The sequence below is a fragment of the Felis catus genome, chromosome E1 (assembly GCF_018350175.1).
Source record: "Felis catus isolate Fca126 chromosome E1, F.catus_Fca126_mat1.0, whole genome shotgun sequence".
NCBI lineage: Eukaryota > Metazoa > Chordata > Mammalia > Carnivora > Felidae > Felis > Felis catus.
This window is the reverse complement of record NC_058381.1, coordinates 14071732-14095586: the sequence shown is the minus strand read 5'-3', so window position 1 is coordinate 14095586 and position 23855 is coordinate 14071732. Positions and strand designations below refer to the sequence as shown.

The 23855-nt window shown below is 52.4% G+C and overlaps 1 protein-coding gene across 9 annotated transcripts in view; it reads left to right on the top strand.

Annotated features, from left to right (window-relative positions):
* RAP1GAP2 (RAP1 GTPase activating protein 2) overlaps positions 1–23855 on the top strand; it is a 225421-nt gene that overhangs the window by 116909 nt on the left and 84657 nt on the right. For 7 of the 9 annotated variants that reach the window (XM_023244673.2, XM_019817338.3, XM_045045366.1 and 4 more), the window contains one exon: positions 6538–6622. The exons of 1 other annotated variant lie outside the window; for it this stretch is intronic. In XM_023244673.2, the coding sequence (XP_023100441.1) occupies positions 6538–6622 (85 nt within the window). Of the gene's footprint in view, positions 1–6537; positions 6623–11334; positions 11354–23855 lie in introns of those variants that run through there. One more of the 9 variants, XM_019817342.2, reaches the window with a different exon arrangement.

Here is a 23855-nt window from a genome sequence, read left to right as displayed (position 1 = left end):
CCTGTCCCTGCCTCCCAAGCTTAGGGTCCAAAGTACGTGGGCATCCGAGTTCCCCCAGGTTTGAAGCTGTCCCTGCCTCCTCTCTGTGCTCGGATTCACTTTCCGCCTTGACCCCCCCTCCCCTGCGCCCACTCCCTCCCCCCTCATTTGATGGCCACCTTGGCAACAACAACAGTGGCCAGGTATCATGTTTTTGCTGTGTACCAGGCACTGTGCTAAGTGCTTTACAGGCTTATTCAGGCCACTGGTGAGGTGGGTATAGTTACACCATTTTACAGATGTGGAAACTGAGGGGCATGGAGATGAAGTGACCTGACCAGGGTCACATAGCTAATCGGTAGGGCTGGAATTCAAATCCAGGCTTGTTGGGCCATAAAGCCGGTGCTTTTGATCTTACTGTACACACTGCCCACCTGCCTTGCTTGAGGCCAGAGCCTGGTTCTCTCTGCTCCATCCAGCCTGCTGCCCGGGTGACCGGCCATGCCTGCACGGAGCCTCTCAAGGTGCTTCCAACCATGGGGATGCCCCAGCACTGCTTGCTGCTAGAATGAGGGTTATGTGATTGTGTGCTGGGTCTGGGGTCTCTGTAGCCGGCAAGGCAGACTCCTCTGGGTATGGACCTCAGCCTGCACCCAGCCTGGTGTCCCCTGCTCATCCATCCCCCTGGCCCGCCTTACCCAGGGACCACATAAGTATCTGCCACCATAAAAACTGTCAAAACACTAGCCCTCGAGGAGTTGAACACAATTTTCTGAGTCCTGTTCAGGGAACGGGCGTTGGGAGTTAGCCCGCCCATTCTGCAGATGAGAAAGCAGAGAGACTGAGACTTTGAGGTTCAGCTCGTCAGGCTTCTAATTCTTCTTTCCTCTCATTGTGTCTGATTCTTACGATGACTTCTCATGAATTTTTTATATTATGTTATTTCCTATCGTTTATGGTTTAGCTGGTTGTATAGGATGGGGAAATGGGATCAGCTAGAACTCAGAAGATCTCTCCAAATCAGTGACAGTGCAGGTACTCCTGAGGGCTGGGAGTGGGGACGAAGGGCGTGGCTGGGATCCCAGTCAGTGTCTGAAGCATTGCCGCACAGCCAGAGCTTGCACAGCCCGGGGCCCTGCGGGCACCAAAGGGCAGCCGGAGAGGAGAGTGAGCAGAAGTGACAGAACTAGAGTCCCGTTAGCCCCTTCTCTCTTGTTCGTTTTTAAAAATTCAGTTTTAATGTACATGCCATAACATTCACCCTTTTATACCCAATGCTTTTTAGTGTATTGACAAAGATGTCCAACTATCGCCACCATGTAGTTCCAGAACATCTTTATCACTTTGGAAAGAAACTCCCCATTCCCCTCCATTCTCTGTCTGCCCCTGGTGACTGCTAGTCTGCTTTCTGTCTCTGGATTTGCCTGTTTTGGACATTTCACGTAAATGGAATCATATAACATGTGGCCTCTTGTGTCTGGCGTCTTTTCACGTAGCGTAATGTTTCCGAAGTTCATCCACGCTGTGGCCTGGGTCAGTACTTTGTTCCTTTTTATGGCTGAATAATACTCCATCCACAGACCACATTTTGTTCATTCATTCATTGCGTGCGGACACGGGGTTCTTTCCACCTTTTGGCTGTTGTGAATGGTATGCCTCCTTCCTTTTTGGTTGCGTTTTCCCGGGAAGCTTCTTATAGTGGCCAACTGTCTGCATTCCTCTAGCTTGGCTATTTGGAAAACGGGAGAAAACCCAGCCAAGCATGGCTGGGTGGCTGGGGACCTGGTGGGGTGAGGGATGCAGAGGGGGTTTGTGGGTTTGGGAGAACTCTCTTCCAGAGGAAGGCTTAAACCTGGCCCCAGAGCCATCTGCTGATAGGTGAAAGGTTTTCCTGTTGTTGATTATTAACCAGTAGTTATGGTCCTGAGAGTAGTTCCCTGGGGCTAGCATGGGTGCTTATTTGAGATGCCAGAAATGTTTTCAGAGACATTAAACAGTCCTGGATCCTCACTTCTCTCTCTCTCTACTCGGAGACCAGATCACCATTTTCTGGGTTATAGTAACAACAAATATGGTGAAAATAACAATAGTCTACGTTTGTATAGGATTTTATGTTTTATTTCACGGCCATTACATTTAATTCCTCAGAACATCATCACCCCCATCTTTGCAGATGTGGAGAAGTGAGGTAACTTACCCAAGGTCATGCAGTGGGGTGGTGGGTGGAGCCAGACTGGAACCTGGGAGTCCCTTGATCCCTAGTGTAGGGCACTTTCATAGAAGTGTGGGGGACATGGCGGCTGCGGTGACCTCAAATAGTCTAGGGTAGAGAAATCAAAGCTGGATAGGGAGGAGCTGGAGGCCAGGGTACTGTAAGTAGGGCCCCCACCTGGGGTGTGTCCAGTGCCCTGTGAACAGTCCCATCTGGTGACCCATCTCCTGGCTTTCTCAGCTTCTCCCAAAGGCTCTCTGATCACTTCCTCCAGAGGTTTGCATTTGGCTGAAGCCAGCCAGGCCCTCTCCCAGCTGCCCCAGGATCGCCCATGCTTCTGGGGAAGGAATCCCAGAGCTGAGACCCTCAGTGGCAGATGGTTTTGGGGCAGAGGGATGCTGAGTGGGTAGCACCTCCAGGACCCCCGGAGGCTGGAGGAGGCCCCTGACCCTCCCATTCATGCGTGTTTTACCACCGTTCTCTTTTAGCTGTCTGTATGATCTTCTTCCTCCCTTGTCTGCCGCCTCTCTGTTGTCCCCGGCGCCCCCCCGCCCCGTGGGCCCCATGTCATCAGAGCTGTGTATGAGCATTCAGCTGGCTTGGCCAGTGAGGCAGCTTCAGACTCAGTGCCGTGATAATGTCAGGATCGCCGTGGGTCACAAGAAAGTTGTTATAAGTAATAGTAAGGATACCACCTCTGCTAATAATTTGCCTTATGCTTCTAATAAATGAGAGCAGACTGAAGGTTATCTCTTGGTGTAATCGTGTCACTTTCACCGACTTACGTATGATTTGTTTGCCAGTTCTCTCGGCTGGAATGGCGCTGAGCACCGAAGTTCTCACTCGTCTTATCTCAGTACCAGCTGGTGACTGGGCTGGGCCTGGCTGTCCCTGGGAGGGTGGCTCCCAAACGAATGTCCTTGGTTGTGAGGGCGGGGGCAGGACGAGGTTGAGCCCAGCTGACCATGGCCGGGGTGATGACGCTGAAGCAGGGATTTCATCGTCTTTGTTTTTGGTCCTCCAGTTACAAGGCCGAGGCTAGCACCTGGGACTTGGGTAGCACATTTGTCTCCCGGGGCTGCTGTAACCAAGTGCCACGGATCTGCACCTTAAGACAACAAACCTTTGTTGTCTCTATTCTGGAGGCTAGAGGTCCAAAATCAAGGTGTCAGAGGGGCCTGCTCCTTCTGCAGCCTCTGGGGTAGACTCCTTCCTTGCCTCCTACAGCTTCTGGTGGTGGCTGGCAACCCTCGGTGTTCCCGCCGCCTCTTTCCAGTCTCTGCCTCTATTGTCATGTGGCGTTCTCCCTGTGTCTGTGTCTTCACATGGCCGCCTTCTCCTCTCGTAAGGACACCAGCCAGATTGAATTAAGGGACGGCCCTGACGATCTCTTGATTACATCTCCAAATAAGGACACATTCACGGGGCCTGGAGGTTAGGACTTCAGCATATTGTTTGGGGGGGACGTGATCCAACCCATAAGAGGCGGTTGGCTCTTGATTAAGTACCTTTGGCTCCTCAGAGTTGAGTGTGGGGGAGGGGACACACGTCCCTTCCCCTCCCATAGGCCACCTGAGCCGCCTATATATACCAATCAGTGAAGGGTCGATTTGCAGCCAAGGTCCTGGGTGTGCTCTGAGTTCGGATCTTTCTGAGAGCAGCAGTCTTGCCTTCTACCTACCCAGGCATTGCATCTGGTATCTCGGAAGAGCCCAGAACTGGTGCGAAGCTGCTAGCCCCTGGTGCCCATTCCTGCTCCAGCACTTTCCAGGCTCCAGACATCATTCAGTAAATCCTTCTGGCTGGAAGACGCCCTGTGTTCCCCACAAATTGTCCTCACCACTCCCTGGAAACTGGTCCCAGGGGCTTATTCCAGCATCCAGGGCAAACTGGCTGGTGCAGGGAAGGGGGGCTCAGCCCAGGGAGCGTTGGGGGCAGTGGTCCTTTGCCTGAGACTCAGGGACCTTGAGTAATAATCACATCTGCTCTGGTCCCATGGGAGGGGACGTTGCATACCTTAGGGAGAGAAGCAGACAGTGTGACTGTGTATCTGAGCGTCCTTTGACCAGCTGACCTGCCAGCATTGCCCTCCTCTGGGATTAGTGTGCTTGGAGAGCCAGGACTGCTGTCAGGCAAGTTTGCCACAGCTCCCTCCAGGGGACTAGTCCAGAGGTCCTTGGCTAACCTCCACACAGCCCTGTAGACTTTGGGTAGGGGGCTTGCCTCCTCTGCCCTCTCTGCATGCTTCTAACTCCTTGGCTGCTAGCCCCCAAGGGGAGCAGCCCTTGTCCATTCTCACCTGAGGGGACCCGAGGGTGGTGCCCCCATCCTTGATCATCTCCCCCCCGCCACTCCCTTTCCCCCACCGTGGCTCTCAGAGGCTGGGCCCATTGAGGATGAGCAGAGGCTGCAGGGGAAAAGGCAGAGTGACCGGAGGGGGTGAGTCTGTGCTGGGACGCAGCTCTGTGGGGTCCACAGGCAGGTGAGGGCCAGAGCAGCTGGGCTGGACCCCACACCGGTTCCAGGCCATAACGGGGAGGTGGTGGCTCTGAGAGGTGGAAGGAGCCTCATGCATTCCTCACGTGTGTGTGTGTGTGCGCGTGTGCATGCACACACGCACATGTGCTGAGTCGTGGCCCTGCTGGTTCTTGGGCCGGTTATAGTCTGGACTCGGAGGGAGGGGGTCCCCCACCTTTCCTGCCCTCAGAGTGAGACTGGGTTCAGGAAGACAGGAGGGGCAAGGCAGACGGAGGATCAGAAAGGGGGATTGGCAGGCTGAGGTCAATGGGGTCATCTGGATCCTCTGCCAAGGCGTTCACGCGGTCTCCTTCCCTGGCTGCCTAGGTGAGAATGAGGCATGGGCAGCTGCGGGGGCAGGCAGGGGTCGTGCCGGGGAGACAGGGCCCCGTGGCACCTAGCCTGTCTTCCTTTAGGTTGGGCCTGCCCTGTGGGCTGAGGGGAGCCAGGCTGGGGTGGTGTGTGGGTCTCAGGGCAAGGGCTGCCTCTAGAAAGGCAGGTAGGCCAGGCTCTGTGGGGAGGCCGGGCCTCTCTCACGAAGGAGGCTTGGGGTTGGGACTGTCATCCCCGTTGGCGACATGTGGGCTGCAAAGTACAAGAAGCATTCTGTCAAGGTGGCAGTGGGGGTCCTTTGGTCATTTAAGTGTGACCCAGGTGTCAGGCTCACGCTCTTGGCTGCTGCAGGGTGGAGCTCTGGAGAAGGAGACGGCAGCAGAGTTGGGAGCTTTGAGGGCTCAGCCTGGTCTTCTTGGGCTTGTCATATCCTCACCTCTCGCTGCTGTCCCGGGAGATAACCAGGGCACGTCCAGGACGCCATAGTCCCTCGTCTGGGGCTCCCCCAGGTTCTGCCCAGCTGGCCCTGTTGCATAATCAATCATTGCTCCGGAGACTTATCTCACTGCAAACATCGTGCCTGGTGATGAGACTGCGAACTAGCACTCCCTGGTCACCGGCAAGGGCCAGATGGCAAGTGGGGAGTGTGTGAGAGCAGTGAACTTGTCACAGTCATGTTGTCATGGTGACATAACTCTGTTTAGCTGCTTCTCCATGGTCCTAGCCCACGTGAACTAAAATAAGTTCTACCTGCAGCTAACACAGCAGGCAGCCCCATCCTCCCGAGGTCAGCTCTCTGGCCGCGGTGTGTATGTGTGTGTGTGTGGGGGGGGGGGGCGGGGGAAGGGGCAAAGGGTACCCAGGAAGGATGAATCACAAATGTTTATGCTCCTCTTCTGTCTCTGTCTTTTTGCTGGTCCTTAATTAAAATGTATTTTGAAATACATCTACTAAACGTATACATGAAGAGTATTTTGCTAACCCCTATAATTTTGACAAATGAAAAAACTTGAAGATAAACGGTAATTGCTACAGTTTCAGGGCCTAGTTATTTTCCACTGTGTCAAACTTTGCTGTTGTGGTAAAACAGTTAGTTTATTTTGATGCCTTGAAGCATTTGTTGGTGCCTTGGAGGCCCTTAGGTGTTGTGGGTCCCGTATGGCTTAAGAGTGGTGGCCCCGGTACATCAGTGGACATCAGAGTCGCCTGGAGGGATTGTAAGACCCAGCTTCCTAGCCCCGTCGCTGGAGACTCTGGCGTGCACCTGGGCATTTACATTTCTAACAAGTTCCCAGGTGATGCCCATGTGGCTGGTGCAGGAACCACACGTGGAATAGCCCCACTGGAGGGTTTAGGACATCCCAGCAGAGGATGCGTTCCACTCTGGTTTCACGCAGTGTGTGTTAGACCGGGTCCCCATGCCCAGCTGCTCTTGGCAGAGAGGGAATGGCTCAGGCCCTGACTCATGTCTTCTGTGTTCTGTGGCCTCTTCACAGGAAGCAGGAGCTGGCCAACAGCTCGGATGTGACCTTCCCAGACCGGCCGCTGTCCCCTCCTCTCACTGCGCCTCCCACCATGAAGGTAAGAGGCTTAGAGTTGGTGAGTGGGAAGGGGAGGTGGCTGTCCCTTCAGTCCCAGGCCCGGCTACTTCCATCCAGTGGGAGCCAGAGAGTGCCCTGACACCTCAGGAGGCAGTGTCCACTTGAGCTCACCAGTGTGGGAGGAAAGTGTGACTGAGACTTGGGGGTGTCAGGGGCAGTGAGGAAATAGACTGGGGCTGAATGGGGTTGCGAGAGGCCTTGGGGAGCTGTGGGGTCCAGCACAAGGGACTCAGGCAGGCGTAAGCGAGGAGACTTGGAATGCAGCCTGGTGCCTTAAGGGGCCACTTCCCAGGAGGGCTGCCTTGCTCTGGGGCTGGGGGAGGTGGGGGTCCTGTGGGGTGGGACCCTCCTGGGACTTGAATGGCATTTGCGTGCTGGTCTACCAGCCTCTGACTGGCCCTCCTGGGCTGGCCCTGTCATCCCCATGTGGGAGAGTTGCCCTGGAGCTTCTTGGGGTCAGTAATTCTTTTCCTATTCGCACTTCATTCACAAGTCTTTCCTGGGAGACTGTCTCCCAGAACCCCAGGCCATGACTACTCATTCCTGGAGAGGGCCTGAGGCAACCGTACCCTTCCCCCACCATGCCCTTCCCCCTTCATCTTTCAGCACCCCCCCTCCCGCCCCCCCCCCCAGAATGGTTACAGGGCCGAGCTGGCTCTCAGGGAGGACTTAGGCTCAGCCAGTATTCCTGCCTAGGCAGCAATGCACCTCCTTTCTTCCCTCCCTCCCTCCCACAGTTTGCCAGGTGAGGACTAGCTCTGAAGAGGTCACCTGCCTCCTGAGTCATCTGAAGGGACATCTATGCCAGCCTCTATCTCTGTCCAGGGGGCTCTGCTGTGAAATGACTCACAAGGAAATGATTAAGCATCTCTCCCCTGTTGCTTTCTGCTGTCCCCCCTCTCCCCTGACCGATCTGTTGCACAGTGATTACCCGCCCCCCCCCCCCCCCCCCGCCAAGAAGTGGATGAGAGCCACCGCTCCATTATCATCCCATACAGAATGCCCACCGCGTGGAGAGCTATAGGGTGTGCAACAAGGGGGAATATCCTGGAATGACAGCCAGAGCCTGCCCTGGTTGGAGTAGGTGGGGCACAGGGCTGAGTGAGGACACCCCTGCTTTCCACCTGGAGGAGTACCCAGGGGCATTGACAGCCAGACAGCCTCTGTCAGCCAGTTTGCACGGAGTAATGCCGAGAAGCGTTCTGAGTGTCAGCCCCTTGGTCTGCAAGTTTGGATGTGGGATGCTTGTCACTGTGCTCATGGGTGGTAGGAGTTTGTGGGGAGAACCCTGAAAGTCTCCGAGGAGGAATCCCTGAGTTCTCTTGGCAGGCTTTACTTACTCACATGCTTATTTAATTCATTCAGCACCCAGTATTTGCTCAAATGTTGTATTAGTCAGGACTCTTGGGTACCAGTGACAGAAACATAAACTCACTTTGGCTTAAGCATGAAAGGGAATTTCTTGCTTTCTAATGGCAACTATAGACTCCAGGCATGGCTGCATCTGAGATCTGTCTCTTTCCATCTCTCTTCTCTGTTGGTTTCATTCTTTGTCAAGCTCTGTCTCTGTGGTGGCAGGATGGTGACAGTAGCTCCTACCTGCTAATAAGTAACTTCGGTAGGAAGAAGAGTGTCTTTCCCCCAGCAGTCCCAGCAGAAGTCTCAGGGAGGAAGCTTGAGGGCCTGGCTTAGGTCACCTGTCTGTCTCTGAACCAATCATTGCGGCCAGAATGACGGAGGCTCTGATTGGCCAGACCCAGGTCGCAGGCCCACTCTCTAAGCCCAAAGAACTGAGAGTGGAGGAAGGGTGGTTCCTCAAAGAAAAATTAGGGTGTCATGAGGAGAAGATGGGGAGGTGGATGCAGGGAAGGCAAGACCAAACAGCTTTCTACCGCAAGTGCTGACCATGTGCCAGCAAGGCCCGTTGCTGAGTGCTGGGGACCTGGTGGCGATCGAGGCATCGAAGTGCCCGCCCTCCTGGAGCTTGTAGTCTGGCTAGGGAGACGAAAGTTGAAAAACTAACTTTAAGATGCAGGATGGACTGTTGGGTGTGATCAGTGTTCCAAAGGAGAAGCCCAGCATAGCTTGGGGACAATACAAGGGACGTGTGTGAGGGAATCCAACCTAACCTTGGAGAGGGTCAGGGAGGACTTCCTAGGAAAGGATGTTGAAGTTGAGCCCTGGGAGTTGAGTAGGACTTCGTCGGGCAAAGATGCAGTCAGAGTGGAGGAGAGTGTTCCAGATGCTTGTTACTTAAAGTGAGGCCAAGGGACCGGCAAGGCCCGCATCATTTGGGAGCTCCTTAGGAGTGCAGACTCTCAGAATCAGCATTCCAGACTGTTACTCATAAGCACTGCTGCCGGCTCTGTAGGCCCTGGGACAGGAGGGACAGGGCCTGAGGCGGGAGGGACGGGGCCTGAGGCGGGAGGGAGGGCAGAATGGTCAGAGCATCCAGTTAGGGATGGAGAGGCAGACCCTTGCAAGTTTTGTTTATTTTATTATTGTTTTTTTAATTTGGTCTGAGAACATTTTTGTATGTTGAAGTATAGTCGACACACAGTGTTACACGAGTTTCAGGTGTACAGCATAGCAGTTTGACAAGTCTCCGTGTCACGCGGTGCCCCCCACGAGTGTAGCTGCCGCCTGTCACCACACGCTGTTACAGCACCATTGACTATCTTCCCTATACTGTGCCTTTCTTTTTTTTAATGTTTATTTTTGAGAGAAAGAGAGAGTGTGGGAGGGGTAGAGAGAGAGAGAGAGAGAGAGAGAGAGAGAGAGAGAGAGAGAGACAGAGGATCTGAAGCAGGCTTCAGGCTGAGAGCACAGAGCCTGATGTGGGGCTTGAACTCATGAACCTCAAGGTCACAACCTGAGCCAAAGTCAGATGCTTAACTGACTGAGCCACTGAGGCGCTCCTATGCTGTGCCTTTTATCCCCGTATTTATTTGTTCTATAACTGGGAGCTTGTATCTTCTATCCCCTTCACTCAGTCTGCCCATCCTGCCCACCTCAACCCTTAGAAGTTTCGTTAGAGATTTTGGGCTTTATCCTAACTAAGGGCACTGATGTCATTGAAGATTTTAGTTAGAGCACTACCTAGATGATGCAGCGTTTGGAAAATCACCCTGGCTCTTGGGTGGAGAATTTGTAGGAGGAGCAGAGTGGAAAGTGGGGTAGGGTTGGGAGGCCACCAAAGGAGTCCAGTGCAGAGGGGGTTAGGGAATGACGGTGGCCTGTCTCTGAGGGGTCTGTGGAGTTATTTGGAAGTGATCAGATCTTCGATTTCCTAGGAGGTAGATTGATGAGACAGGAGGATTTGTGGACAGGTAGGAGGCAAGGGCGGCCCAGGTTGGGAACAACTGATGCATGGTACAGCCATTCTCTGAGATGGTGGACTCAAGAGGGAGGGTGAGGGCTTAAGTTCTAAGTGCTGTGTTGCACATGCTTGAGACACAAATGGGGGTGTCAGTGAGCCGCTGAGTATTTGGAGGCCAGACTCAGAAGAAGGGTCTGGATTGGAGGCAGGAATCTAGACCCATTCTTCTAGAGGTGGGAGCTAAAAGTTGGGGTGGAAGGTCAGGCAAGGGGCAGTGGGCGCTCCAGGGAGAGGGTGCGGTGAGAAGAGGAGAGATTCCTGGGGCGGCCCCTTGAGGGGCTCCCCCAGGCAAAGGCTGTTGTGGAGGAGGCTGGAGACCGGGTGGGAGGAGCATTTAACAAAGGAGGAATGGGCAGCTGTGTGAGCTGCAGCAGAGGCCAGGTGTGATGTGGAGCGTGCAGTGGCCTGGTGGCATTGCTGCTGTAACTCAGAACAGTTCCGGGGAGGGAGGACTGGACAGCAGGCAGGGGCGTGTTGAGGAGTGAGTGGAAATGTTGAAAGAGGGGAACCAGGAGGACGCGTGGATATAGGAGGGAAGGGGCTGATCACGAATCTGGAGCACAAGGAAGAGTTTATTAGTGAACGTAGTGATTCATTCAAAAAATTACTTGTGACTGTACTCTGGGTACTTGACCCTGCTCTGTTCTGGCCAGCACAGGGCCCAGCAGGCTGGCAGGGGGTAAAGGAGGGCTGGCCTGATTGGGACCTCGGACAGCCTCAGAGAAGAGCAGCAACCTATGGGGCGACTGTACTGTCCAAAGCCCCAAGGCCAAGGTTAGAGCTGAGGACTCAGAGGAAGATGTCGGGGGTCACCCCGAGGACTCACAGTGGTGTCAAGGCCCTTCTGTGGTTGGTGTCAGTGTGTGTGTGTGTGTGTGTGTGTGTGTGTGTGCGCGCGCGCGTGTGGTGTACCTGGACTTAAAGGTCTCTTTATGACTGTTACTTGGATTTATTCTGTGGCAAGGACTTAGCCTGTGGCCGCGGGTAGGAGGCTGGCTGTGGCAAGGATATTTTTTGTCCTTTGGCAAAGCAGACTGACTCATGTGGTCACAACCACAAGCCTCACGCCAGCCTGCTCATCGCGAAGGGAGCGTCCCTTTTGTGACTGCACTTACCGAGTCATGTTGCTGGTCATCCTGACACCTCCCTGCATGGAACTCCTTGAGGGCTGCGACCGCCCTGTTCTCTGAGTCCCCTGGCTGGGGTGGTGCCTGGTGGATGTTTATGCCTTGTGGGCTGTACGGGACATCCAGGTCGGAAGAGCCTGTGTTTCATCTGCTGCTTCTCTGGTTTCGCTTGAATGTTACATCCCAGCAGACTCTTTGTCTCTAGGTAATGCTTTTCTAAATTAAGCCCTTGCACATGTGTTCTTAAAGATGCGGCCCGAGGTTCCCTCCTTCCTCGTCAGTCTTAGGTGGGGTCTCACCTGCACGGATTGGGTTGGTGCTTGTGATGTCCATGTCCGGGGGGGATCGGGCCTCCGCTTTGCTGATACCTTCCGACATCCCTAGGTTATTTATTGCACACTGAGCTCTGAGACATTCAGGGTGGGGCCGGATTCTCTCCAGGGTCTCCGGCCCTGGGGGCTCTGCGGCACTGCCCCTGCCCCACTCCCGGCATCTGGGCAGCGGGGGCGGGTCTCCCCTGGTTCCCTTGGCCTCACAGGCCTGGGGCAGGGGTGGCAGGCACACCCTTTTGGTGGATTAGCTTGGGAGTCACAGAATGTCAGGGATGGATGATGATTCATTTCTTTTGTAGGTAAATTGGGTGGGAAATTAGACTCCCCCTGAAGATAGTTGTGTTTCTCCTGTGGTCCAAATTCCAGGACCCAAACCAGTTTTGGGAAAGCGCTCCCCGCGTCCGGCTCCTCACAGCCAGGACAGCCGCTGGTCTGGTCTGTCTTCCCACCAGAAGGGGACTTCCGGGACAGAGGAAGCCTCCAGCCTCCCCAGGCCAGGCCTCTGCCCCCGCTGGGTGCCTGATGCAACTGGTCTTCACTCCCCCTCCCCCGCCCCTTTGCTGTTTGTGTTTTTCAGGGTTTTTTTTCTTTTTCTTTTTTTTCTAATATGAAACTGAGAAAAAGCAACCAAAGAGATGCTAAGCAGATGGGCTGAACGAGAGCCCAGTTCCAGCCCGAACTCACACTGTGGATGGTGCAGGGTGGGCTGGGAGAGGGGTTTGGGGCTGTCTCCCTGGGAATGCTGTGGATTGCTTCCAGGTCCACAGTTTTTTGATCTGATTTCCGTGCCCAATGGATCAATAGGCGTTTGGAGACGGCCCACTGTGTGTGCCTAGCGCTACGCTGGGCTCTGTGGGGTCAAACCGAGGCCACAGTCCTCACCCCTCAAAGAACCTGCTGTCTACAGGGGGCCTTAACTGAGCAGAAGAAACCATATGGCTCAGCATGTGACAAGCTCAAATGTGTCATGTGGCTCCTCAGTGGGGTGGAGAGGAGTGAGGGTGGCTTCTTGGGGAGGCGGGGTGGGGGAGGCGGAAGGGCCCTGATGGCAAGTGTGGGGTTGGGCTAACCCCCTGGGACTGACCGGAGATGACAACCTTTCTGGGCTTCGTGAAGTGAAGGGTTGGGGTGGACCCTCCCGATTCTCTCCCAGCTCACAGTAAATGTGCTGGGCGTTTCGTTGAAGGTGACATTGCTGGGACTTCTTCTGACCTTGATCTGAACTGTTGTACTTGTCTCTGGGTCTCCACTAGGCCTGGAGTGGCCTGGGAAGCTGGAAGGTGACCTTTGCTCAGTCTCCTCCATCCTCCCTTGAGTGAGTCTGAGGGCAGCCCCTTCCCCACCTTCTCCAGCCCCCTTTGTGCAAATATCAGGGCAGTGCCCCACCTCCCTCACACCTTCTCCAGTCCCGTTTGTGCGAGTCTGAGGGCAGCCCCCTCTCACACTTTCTCCAGCCTCCTTTGTGCCAGTCTGAGGGCAGTCCCTCTCAGACCTTCTCTCTTCTAGAAGATGACAATGGGGGCCTGGGGTTCCTCCTGTGGAGATGAACAGGAAGTCTCGTTCCTACATTGCTCCTGTGGTACTCTGCTCTCTATGACTCATTAATGCTCTCAAAACCCTCCAGGGTAGGTCAGGAGGGTATTAGTTTCCAGATGCCAGGGAAGAAAATAGAGTCCTAGGAGCCTTCTTCTCTGTACCCTTTTCATTCCCTTTGGGCAGAGCTGTGCAGGTTCCTCCTCACGCCCTCCCAGGCTCATGCTTTAAGGTGTGAGAGGGACTGCCCTCAGACTCACACAAAGGGGGCTGGAGAAGGTGTGAGAGGAACTTCCCTCAGACTGGCACAAAGGCTTCCATCAGCCATTCACTCCCCATGGGGGCAGGGCTGAGCTTTCCTCTTGGACTTGTAGCTGGCTCGTAGCTGGACCCAGGCCCCAGGCCCAACTCCAGCCCTTTAGTTTGTTCCTGGTTCCTGCCTCCTCTCTTCTGTCCACGCTTGGAAGGGAGACTCCTCCCCACCTCCATTAGGGTTGGGTGAGGAGGTGTCAGCCCCCTGCTGAGATCTACCAATTTTGTATGGATGAGGTACAGAAGCATTTGTGGGAAGGATATTGGGGACCTTCTTGGGGCACAAGGGCTCAAGGACATAGCAGGAAGGTTTGGTTTCTCCCTTTCAAGCCTTGGAGGGGCATGTGAGAATTAGGAGACATATTTGTTCTCTCATTACTACTGCGGCAGAGGTTCTCGGTGATGCTCTGGGCCCCGGGAGGGCTGTCTCTGGTCCCCACACAGACCCCATTTATGTCACCTGTTCAGATATCATCCCCTTGGGAGCTACTTCCCAGGAGCCCAAGGACAGTGTGGCCATGAGAAAGGGCTTGCCTGCATCTGTGTCTGCGGGGATGCACCCCAGAGGCTTTAAGAACGTGGAGGTGTCTCTGTGTGCACCACCTGCAGAGAGCCATGCCTCATGCGTGCATATGTGCACACACGCATGTTGTCCTGCTTTTGTTCATGCTTTAAGGCCAACTAACTTACACTTCTTGCACATCACTTTAGGTGTAACTGCTTTTTAAAAAATTTACTTATGTTGAAATGCGTAAATCTTAACTTTACACTTTTATTAATATGTTCATGTGACCTATACCAGATTCAGAGATAGGAAATTTCTGTGTCCCCAGAATGTTCTACTGTGTCCCTTTCTAGTCATCTTCCTCCCCACCCCGTGACTTGCCCCTGCCGCAGAAGCAACCAGGGCTCTGATTTTTTCCACTATCAGTTTATTTTGCCTGTTCTAGAGCTCATTTGAAAGGAATCCTGTATTATGTATTCCTTTGTGTTCAGCTCCGCCTAAGGTCTGTGAGGTCTGCTCGAGCTGCCAGTGTGTTGGTAGTTTGTTCCTTTTTATTGCTGTTGTATGAATGTGCCACAATTTGTTCATTCTCCTGTTGAGGGACATTTGGGTTATTTCTAAGTTTTGGCGGTAATGAATAGCCAAATGCTATGCACATTCTGATTTGCTTTGTTTTGTTTTGTTGTTTTTGTTTTTCGGAGATGTGTTTTCATTTCTCTCAGGTAAATATCTAGAGTGAAATTGCTGGGTCAACAGGTAGGTGAATGGTTAACCTTATACGTGCCTGCCAATTGCCAAATGGTTGTACCGTTTTACATTCCCACTGGCGACGTTATGAGAATTTCGATTGCTCCACATCCTTGCCAACATTTGCCATTGTCAGTCTATTTAATTTTAGCCACTTGAGTGGGCATATAGGGGCATCTCATTGTGGTTTTAGTTTGCGTTTTCCTGATGACTAGTTATGCTGAACATTTTTTCACATGGTTGTGGACTGTCTCATAGTTCCTTTTGCCCTGTGTTCCCCCTTAAAGTCTGGTTGTCTTCTTGTAGCCATTCTTTACTTAGTAGGGATACAAGTTCATTACTTTTTTTTTTTTTGAAGATTTTGTTTTTAAGTAATCTCTACACCCAGTATGGGTCTCAAACTCACAATGCTGAGATCAGGAGTCACACACTCCGCTTACTGAGCCAGGCACGCGCCCTAGTTCGTACCTGTTCTTAACAGTGCCTTTGATGAGCAGAAGTTTTAATTTTGGTGATGTCTGATTTTTCATTTTATATCTGTTGCTTTCAGTGTCCTAAGAAGTGCATGCTCAGTGAATATCACAAAGATTCCTTCTAGAAGCTTTATGGTTTTAGCTGTAGGTCTCAGACCCATTGCAATTTAATTGTGTATGGCATGATATGGAGTCTAGGTCCATGTATTCCCATATATACATGGAAAGACTTTTCAGTTGCTCTGGTGCTTTAGTCAAAGGTCTGCTGGTCATATAAGTGTATTTGTATGGTTGTTTCTCCAAGCCGTGGTGCTTCTCTAGACGTGGAATGGCAAATCCCTGACACTGGTGCTGTCACTCCACCCTCCTGGCCCACAGTGGATGTTAGTAATAGATCACAGTACTCTTTCCCATGAGTTTGGATGCCGTCTCAGAATCCTCTCCATCAAAGCACTGCAGGCAGCTGCCACAAGTCATTGGAGTTGACATTTGAGATGAATTACTTCTGGCATCTCTGATTGAAATTGTCAGAGGAGGTTAAGTTATTTGCTCAAGGTCCCATAGCTGGTGAGTGCAGAGCCAGGATATGGACTCAGGTCTGTCTGTGTGACTCTGGAGCCGGTGCTGTCTTAAACGCTATTCCAGACTCCTTTGTGTGAATCATTTGAGTGTGTTACTTAATCTCCCTAACCTGTAGTTTCTTCTCCTGTAGTGGAGGGATAATGGCCATCTGACCTGGAGGAGAGGGTGTGAGAAGTAATGAGGTAATCCATGAGGTAGCTAGTAGAGTGCCTAACACATAGTAGATGGTCAATAATTGGTTGTGATGATAATGATGGTAATTTTAAAAAAGATTTTCAGTAATTTCTATACTCACCATGGGGCTTGAACCCACAACCCTGAGATGAAGAGTCATATGCTCCATGAACTGAGCCAGTCAGGCACTGATGATGGTGATGGTGATGGTGATGATGATAACAACTACAATGGCAATGATGTGGTTCTTGCCCTTGAGAAACATATAGTCAGGGCTTCTCTCTAGGGAACTGGGGGCCACCAGCACATGAGAGTCCGTGTCCTGTTCCCCTGTAGCCTTGGGATCCTGGCCTTTGAACTGGAGGCATCAGAGAGGAACCCTGCTTCCTAGACATTGCTAATTGGAGTCTAGACCACAGGACTTGGACTAGCCACGTGGGCCACTTGGGCCTTGTTCCTTCTCTCCCTTATGTGGGGGGAATGGCTAGTCTTCCAGAATCCTTTCTCTGGGAACCCTCTTCCCCTGTCCTTTGAGTCTCTAGCCCATCCCCCTTTCCTTCTGACAGGCCGCATGGTCTCCCCCACCGTGAAGGCTAATCTCATTCCTTTGACCTGGACTTGGGCCCCTTTGAGGTTCTTTCTCAAAGATGTGAAGCAATATTGAGTAGTAGTTAAGAACACAGTTTCTGGAGCCAGTCTGCCTGGGCTTAGGGTTTTACCACTTCCTAGCTGTGTAACTTCTCTGTGCCTCAGTTTCCTCATTGGTAGAATAGAGACATAAGAGAACCTGCTTCGTGTGGTTGTGGTGGAGATGAATTGACATGATGTATGCTTATCACTTAGAACAGAGGCACTTAGCGTGTTCTTCAGAAACGTTAGTCATTATGATTCCTCCAGAGAACAGCAATGCTTAGAGGGAAAGTCTAGAAGGAAGTATACTGATTTTTCTGTTAATATAGTTTCTTCTCAGTTTCTCCTGATTTCTTGCTCTACCTGGCGAGCATGGTTGACGTGCCTCTCCCTGTCCAATGAACAAAACTGAAATTGCATTTTGTGTGATTGGCCCCACCTGAGCCCTGTGTATTAGACCCCAAACCCTTCCTGATAAATGTGGGTGACAGTGAGGGTCTTGGAAAAAGACCCAAACAAAGGGTCCTGCCCAGCAAACTCAGACTTGGGGAAGGGGTCTTCGGGGAGGGATTATTCTCTGGATCATGTTTCCATCCCTTTTGGTTGGGCTGCCCAGAGCCAGTCAGGGGTTACAGGCGAGGCTGGTCCCCATGGTGACAGAAAGGACCTGCAAGGCCAGCATCTGCATAAAGGATTTTGGGATTGGACTGAGTGTAGACCCGGGCAGTTCAGGGCCTTGGAGAGTCCATGGTTGGCCTTGGAATGCATTTCACGATCTGTTTATCCCCGTTAGGAGTGTCCTTCCTAATTCCTATTGCCTGCGGCTAATACTAAAACGAGTCTATGCTTCTAGACAGGTCTTGTGCCCTAATAGAGCAGTTGGCATTTTGGGAGTCTCCCAAGGGATGCTTCCTTCACTGCTCCAGCCCTAGTCATGCCACCTGCCTTTGAAGGCTTGACCAGCTGTCCTAACCCCAACTCTGACATCCCTGCTTATTTTGGGTCCTGCCTCCTGTGATGAATGTGTGGGACAGAGCCTTGGGCCTGGAATTTAGGAAGTATGTGACATTGTGCAGTTCAGTGATCCGTGAATCTCAGTCCCTTCATTTGTAGACTGAGCCCACCCCACAGGGTTGCTGCGAGGATTACAGAAGGCAGTGGGTGAATGAGGGCTTCGCAAAGCACATGCTTGTGTTACGTGTTGGTATGTAATGGATGCCAGTGGTTATTATTGTGGGCAGTGAGCTGAATGCTTGTGGGGTGGTTTCATTGATGATCCCACTCTTCTTCTCTTCCAGCTGCCATAGACACTTAGTCGAAGAGAGTGGCTCGGGAGGGGGCCCTCCCAGATTCCATGCCTTGCCTTTCTCCCCCACTCCCATGCATGTGTGTCATTTACCTGACACTTGCCTAGTGTGTCTGGTACTTTGGGAGTCAGTGGATGGTGGGTTCTTTTTTTGTTCCTGAAGAGATAGCACCCCCACAGTTATGAGCCCAAGTAAGTACCTCCTGTGTGTGTCTCTCCCATTGGCTCCCCCACCCCGGCCCCTGGCAGATTCTCTGCTCCTAGATGAGTGTGGAAATGGAGTTTCAGGTCTTGGAGTATATATGCCTTACCTGGGGCTGCTGTAACAAAAAGCCACAAACTTGGTGGCTTAAAATGACAGAAATTTATTCTTTCGCAGTTCTGGAGGCCAGGAGTCTGAAACCAAGGCGTCGGTAGGATTGTGCTCCCTCCAGAGGCGCTCGGGGAGGAGAATCCTTGCTTGCTTTTTCCAGTTTCTGGTAGTTCCACACGTTCCTTCGGCCTGGGGCTACATGACAGGCAAGAGCATCTGACTCTGGCCCAGGTCATGATCTTGCGGTTGGTGGGTTTGAGCCCCGTGTTGGGCTCTGTGCTGATAGCCCGGAGCCTGGAACGCGCTTTGGATTCTGTGTCTCCCTCTCTCTGCCCCACCCTGGCTCATGCTCTGTCTCTCTGTCTCTCTCTCAAGAATAAATAGACATTAAAAAAATTAAAAAAATATTCATAACAGATAGTTATAAGTCTTCATTGACCGATCCAGCCTTAAGAATGTGGCATTGAACAAAAAAGCTTAGTATTTTCTGGGAGGAGAATTTTCATAAGACTTTTTTGCAAGTGAAAAACCCAACAAAAACCAAACTATTTTTAATAAAATGATACATGTCTCTTATTTAAAAAATTGAGCGATTGTAAAGTACAAAGAAAGTAGGAAAAAAGTCCTAATAATAATCCTACCATCCAGACATGTTCCTTCCTACCATTTGCTAAGGGTACAGACATCTCGGCATTGTACACCCAGACAGAGGCATAAATAAATGGGATCTCACCGTTTGTGCTCCTTTGTAATAAAAAGAGTTAAATTTGATTTTATTTGCATTTAACCACTGAGGAAAAAAACAGAAGCAGCTCAGAAGGATTTGCTGAAGTTTAGGTAAATGTTTCCTCTCTGTAGGAGATCCTTATTTCTGGAAGAGTCCTCTAAAGATGAAATAAAAGATTAAAACAAACAAGCAAACAAACAATGACAGATCTTTGTGGGTAGAGACATTATTATTATTTTGCTAAATTATTTCAACTTTATAACATAGAGGTTGGCTCTTTGGAGGGGAGGAGGCGACTCAAGTCTGTGAACTTGGCCCCTCAGCGGGCATGACACACTCTTTTGGATGGGAGCAGCCCTGCTAAGGAGCAGGAGGCTGGCCTTGCAGGGTGTCTGTGGAGGGAGCCCTTGGAGCCCCCCTGGCTTAGTTACAGAAATGGAGCCCGTTTTGGGAGTGAATTGGGTTTGTTAGCAAATGATGTAGGCTGAGCTGATTTGATTTTTTTTTCAATTTTTTTTTTAACACTTATTCATTATTGAGAGACAGAGAGAGACAGAGGGGCATGGGAGGGGCAGAGAAGAGGGGGAGACACAGAATCTGAAGCAGGCTCCAGGCTCGGAGCTGTCAGCACAGAGCCCGATGCGGGCTCAAACCCACGAGCAGTGAGATCATGACCTGAGCTGAAGTCGGACGCCCAACCGACTGAGCTACCCAGGTGCCCCTGAGCTGATTTGATTTGGCAGCAGGATAGAGAAGTTTCTGAAATGTCAGATGTTAATATGATGGCTGGTTAGCTCTAAATGGAAAGCCAGGAGTGAGGGGTGGATGACCGGGTGGCGTCATGTGCAGCAGAAGAGGAAAGGGAGACTGGCGAGAGGGGAAAGGAGGTGGGGAGGGGAGAAGAGGCAAGGAGAGGGTGGAGGGTGAGAAGGTGGGAGGAAGGGTGGAAGGGGATGGGAGAGGTGAGGTGGAGGGCTGGTGGGCTTGGCCCCACCCAGTTAGTCCTCACGTAGGCTTCCTTTGACCAACATGATGTTGAAAGATTCCTTTCAGTATTATTGGGAGGGACATGCTCTTCATATCCTCCCCAGCTCCTGAAAGTGGCTGGGTTTAAGACCTCTGCCAGATGTTCACCTGTTTTTTCTAGGGTTCTCCCTCTCAGAGGCTAGTCCTGGTGGGTGGCCCGGGCTCAGGAGACCCGAATTGCATCTCACCCCAGAGATGTATTGGGGATCAGGATGATTCTGAGAATCCAGTTGGATCCCCACCACTCCCTGCCCCCCTCCTAACCTCCCCTTGGATGTCCAGATAGAGTTTGGGACAGCGTCTGAGTGTCCTTTTGGGGTGGTCATTCTGTGGTCAGGAGAGTCAGGCCACGTGAAGCAGGAGGCAGGAGCTGTGACTTATTTTTCTCTGTCTCCTCATACTTGGTGACCTTTTGTTGAACTAGGAAGATACGATCTCTAGTCTTTGAGGGTGTGATGGCTGCAAGGAGGCAAAAGCCCCAGAAATTACCCCTGAGAGTGACCCAAGATGAGACATGACTTCCACTAAGGGGTCCAGTGGTCCCTGCTTGGGTGTGAAGACAAGGGCAGCCTGGGTAAACTCACAAAGGCAGGAAATCCTTGCATGATGCTCTCTCTGTAACTTCCCCATGAGGGGATGGATCCTGGGGTTCTGGGAACCCCAGAGCAAATCCTTCAAACACCAGAATAGTAAAGCAGAAAGTAGCTTAGGAACCACGGTCAGATCTGGGGAGCAGGAAGGTGGGTCTTCCAGCGCTGGAAGGGTCTAGTAAGTGTCAGGGTTGGGCCAGGTCGCCTAGAGAGCCGGGCTGATGCCAGGACCCAGAGCCCAAGGCCCCCGAGGTTAGTGCTGGCAGCATAGGTGGGAGCCAGGAGGCCCAGGCATCCCGGCTCATCAGACCAGCCTGAGTTGCCGTGGACAGGCAGGGCCCCAAGTCTTCTTTGCATGTCTGGGTTCTCTGCCACCTGCTCGGGCAGCCTTTCTTCTTGCTGCATGAGTCCCAGGCCCAGTGGCGGTCAGGAGTCCACACCTGGTTTCTTGGAAGGTCGGCAAAGGGCTTCAAGGCGGATATCAAAATACCAAAGTAAAAGTTCACCCCAGGCCGCAGAGCATTTCAGTTTTGAGGAGCGAGGAGAGGTTACCCAGTGAGAGGCATGGTGCTCCTCCCTTCCATAAAATCTTCTTGGATGGTTCCTGTCAAGAGGTCAGTACTGGCTTCTTGTGGCTGCTGAAACTAACGACCACAAACTTAGCGGCTTAAGATAACACAGGTTTTTCATCATGTTTGGAGGTGAGAAGTGTGAGGTGGGTCTCACTGAGCTAAACAAGGTGTTGACGGGGCTCCTCCCTTCCATTCGGAGCAGCGACGTTGGGCTAAGTCCTCCCATTTTGCCGTCTCCCTGCTTCTCTCCGTCTGGCCTCCTGATTATCAGGACTCTTGATTACATCGGGCACACCTGTATGGTCTAGGACCTCTAAACATCTTAGGGTCAGCCGACTTAGCGGCCTTAATTCCATCCGCAACCCAATTCCCCTTATATTCGCCTCATATATTCACAGGTTCTGAGGGTCAGGACAAGAGCATCTTTTGGAGGGTCTTATTATTCAGCTGTGGCAAGGTCAGGCCACCTCCACGGTTCAGTGGGAGACGCTGGGCTTTGTTAGACTTGAGCTTCTCATCTGTAAGATGGAGGACTTTTCCCTACTTTCTAAGGAAATCCGAGAAGCCAACACACAGTAGGTCTTCCTCTTTTGGGGTTCCATGCTCGGTGGCTGATTGTCTATCTGCCTGACTTCATTGCTGTGTGAGCCCATGACCAGTTATATGAGTTCAAATGTCCTTCCCCACTCTTGGGTTTTGAGGGTAAGCACGTCATTTGTCCCTAAGCTTTTCCACAGAGCAAAGGCCACACAGCACTCATACTGTTGAGAGCTGAGATGTGACCTCAATTCTGTTACCTCGGGTCAGCAATTTGCTGATTCCCCCATCCAGGTGGAAATATATTACCCTGCCTTGAGGGCAGAAAGGTGACTTAGGTGAGCTTCACTCAGCCCTGATTTGGAGCTGTCCAATCTTTTCTTGAAAGGAGGTGCCGTTGCCTGGCCTCTTACCACACACTGTCCTCTTCCTCCCATTTACTTTACTTTTCATCAGAGTGGTCTGCTGTGGACCTGTGGGCCTGTGGCCCGGGATCATCTGAGGGTGAGGAAGGCAAGGTGTGGGAGCGGAGACAGGAGCTTCATTATGCTGAGACTGGCTGCACTTAGATAACCCTCCCCAGGTGACCTGCCTGGCACAGAAAGTCCCCCTCACGGTCCCCCAGGTCAGATAGTGTTGCCTGGCTACGGGGCGGACAGCAAAGCCCTGGCAGGGAGAGTAAACAGACACACATGTTTAAAACGCAATATCACAGGGCGTGCAAACACCCCGGCAGGGCCTTCCAGCTCACTGATAATCTCTAAATCTCCTTGATGCACGAGCGTGGGGGGTGCTGTGCACCAAGACCCAGATGGTCTCTTCTGGGAATTGGCTATCAGCTGTTGTCAGGGACACGGAGGGGGCGGGGGACTTTCGGCCTCAGCCCCAGGAGGACGATCACCCGGTCACCTGGGCTAGACTCTTGAGAGACCCTGGGGCTAGCCTGGACTCCGCAGCTGGATGGGGCTTCGAGGGCAGGAGCTGGTCGCCCGGCCTGGTTCAGGGCTCTGGGGCTGTGCGTCCAGATTGTGCCTTCAACTTCACAGAGAGCTCTATGGTGGGCATGGGCCCCATGGACTGTAGATCAGCAAAAGTGGAAGGAGGGAGATCAGATTGGGGTCTGCGGCTTTAGTCTGGGCAAAAAGTTGGAGGGGGCTTGAGACTGGGGGTGGGTTCGTGGTGCAGATGAGGAGAAATGGATGGATTTGACTTATATTGAAGAGGTTGAGTGAAGAGGGGTGCTGTTGGGCTGGACGGGGGCGGGAGCTAGATGTCTAGTTGTCCTAGATGGGACTTGAGCGATGGGTGTTTTGGACCCATTTTTTTTGAGATGGAAAGGCTTGGAAAGGTTCTGGGGGGAATATCAGGGGCCCAATTTTGGAGGTTCTGTGTTTGGATATTCATGAGGCAACGAAGTGGGAAAACAAATATGTATTTGGAAATGCTAATTTGGAAGCGGGAGTGGTGCTGAGAGATGATGATAAGGGCAAAAGTTCTTGGATTTGGCAACATGGGGGTCATTGGTGACCTTGAAAAGAGCAGTTTCAGGGGAGCTATGGGGCCAGATTGATTAGCCATGGGGACAGGAAGATTGTGTCACCTAAGGTGTACAGAATTCCCCAGAACGGACCAGATTGGCCAAGCATAGCTGAGCTGGAGGTGGGGTCTCTTATGCATGGCCAGACTATCCTGGTAGCTAAGACCCCATGACTGCCCTGCCCTGAGAAGGCAGTGGGCTCCTTTTGCATTCAGGGCACACTGTTTCCCAGGGCGGGACAAATCCAGGCTGCCTGGTAGTGCTAGGAGAGGTCATATGGGTGAGTGCAAGCCTTCCAGCCCAAGCCTCGTGGCCAAAAGGAACTCCCAATTTAGTGAAAGTGGGGCTGTGCCTTGGGGCTAGGGCACATCACCTGCCCGTTGGGGACCTGAAGAGGTCCTGGAAGTGTGTCCGAGTCTGTAAAAGGTCAGCCCTCTCTTTAGATAGACCTCTGGCATCACCTGTCTCCACTTCATCCCCTTCATCACAGGGAGTGACTTGGAGCCCAGCTGTGGGTCTGGACTCCCCATATGGCTCACCAGGCCCCCTTGTGGCCAGTACCATCAACACTAGCGAGTGGCCTGGGGCTGGGGCTACTGGGGGCTGGGGAGCAGTGACAAGCCACCGGCTGCAAAATCAGCTGGGCAGACCCAGGGGGTCAGGCTGCCAGACGCTAGGGCCCCACCACCGTGTCCACTGCCTACCTCCCCAACTCAGGTGCTCCTGGAGACATCCTTAGGGAGACCGTGCCTAAGTGGGGACGGCGGCGGCCTCCTCAGTCAGAATGGGTGCATCTGCTACCGCGTCCCAC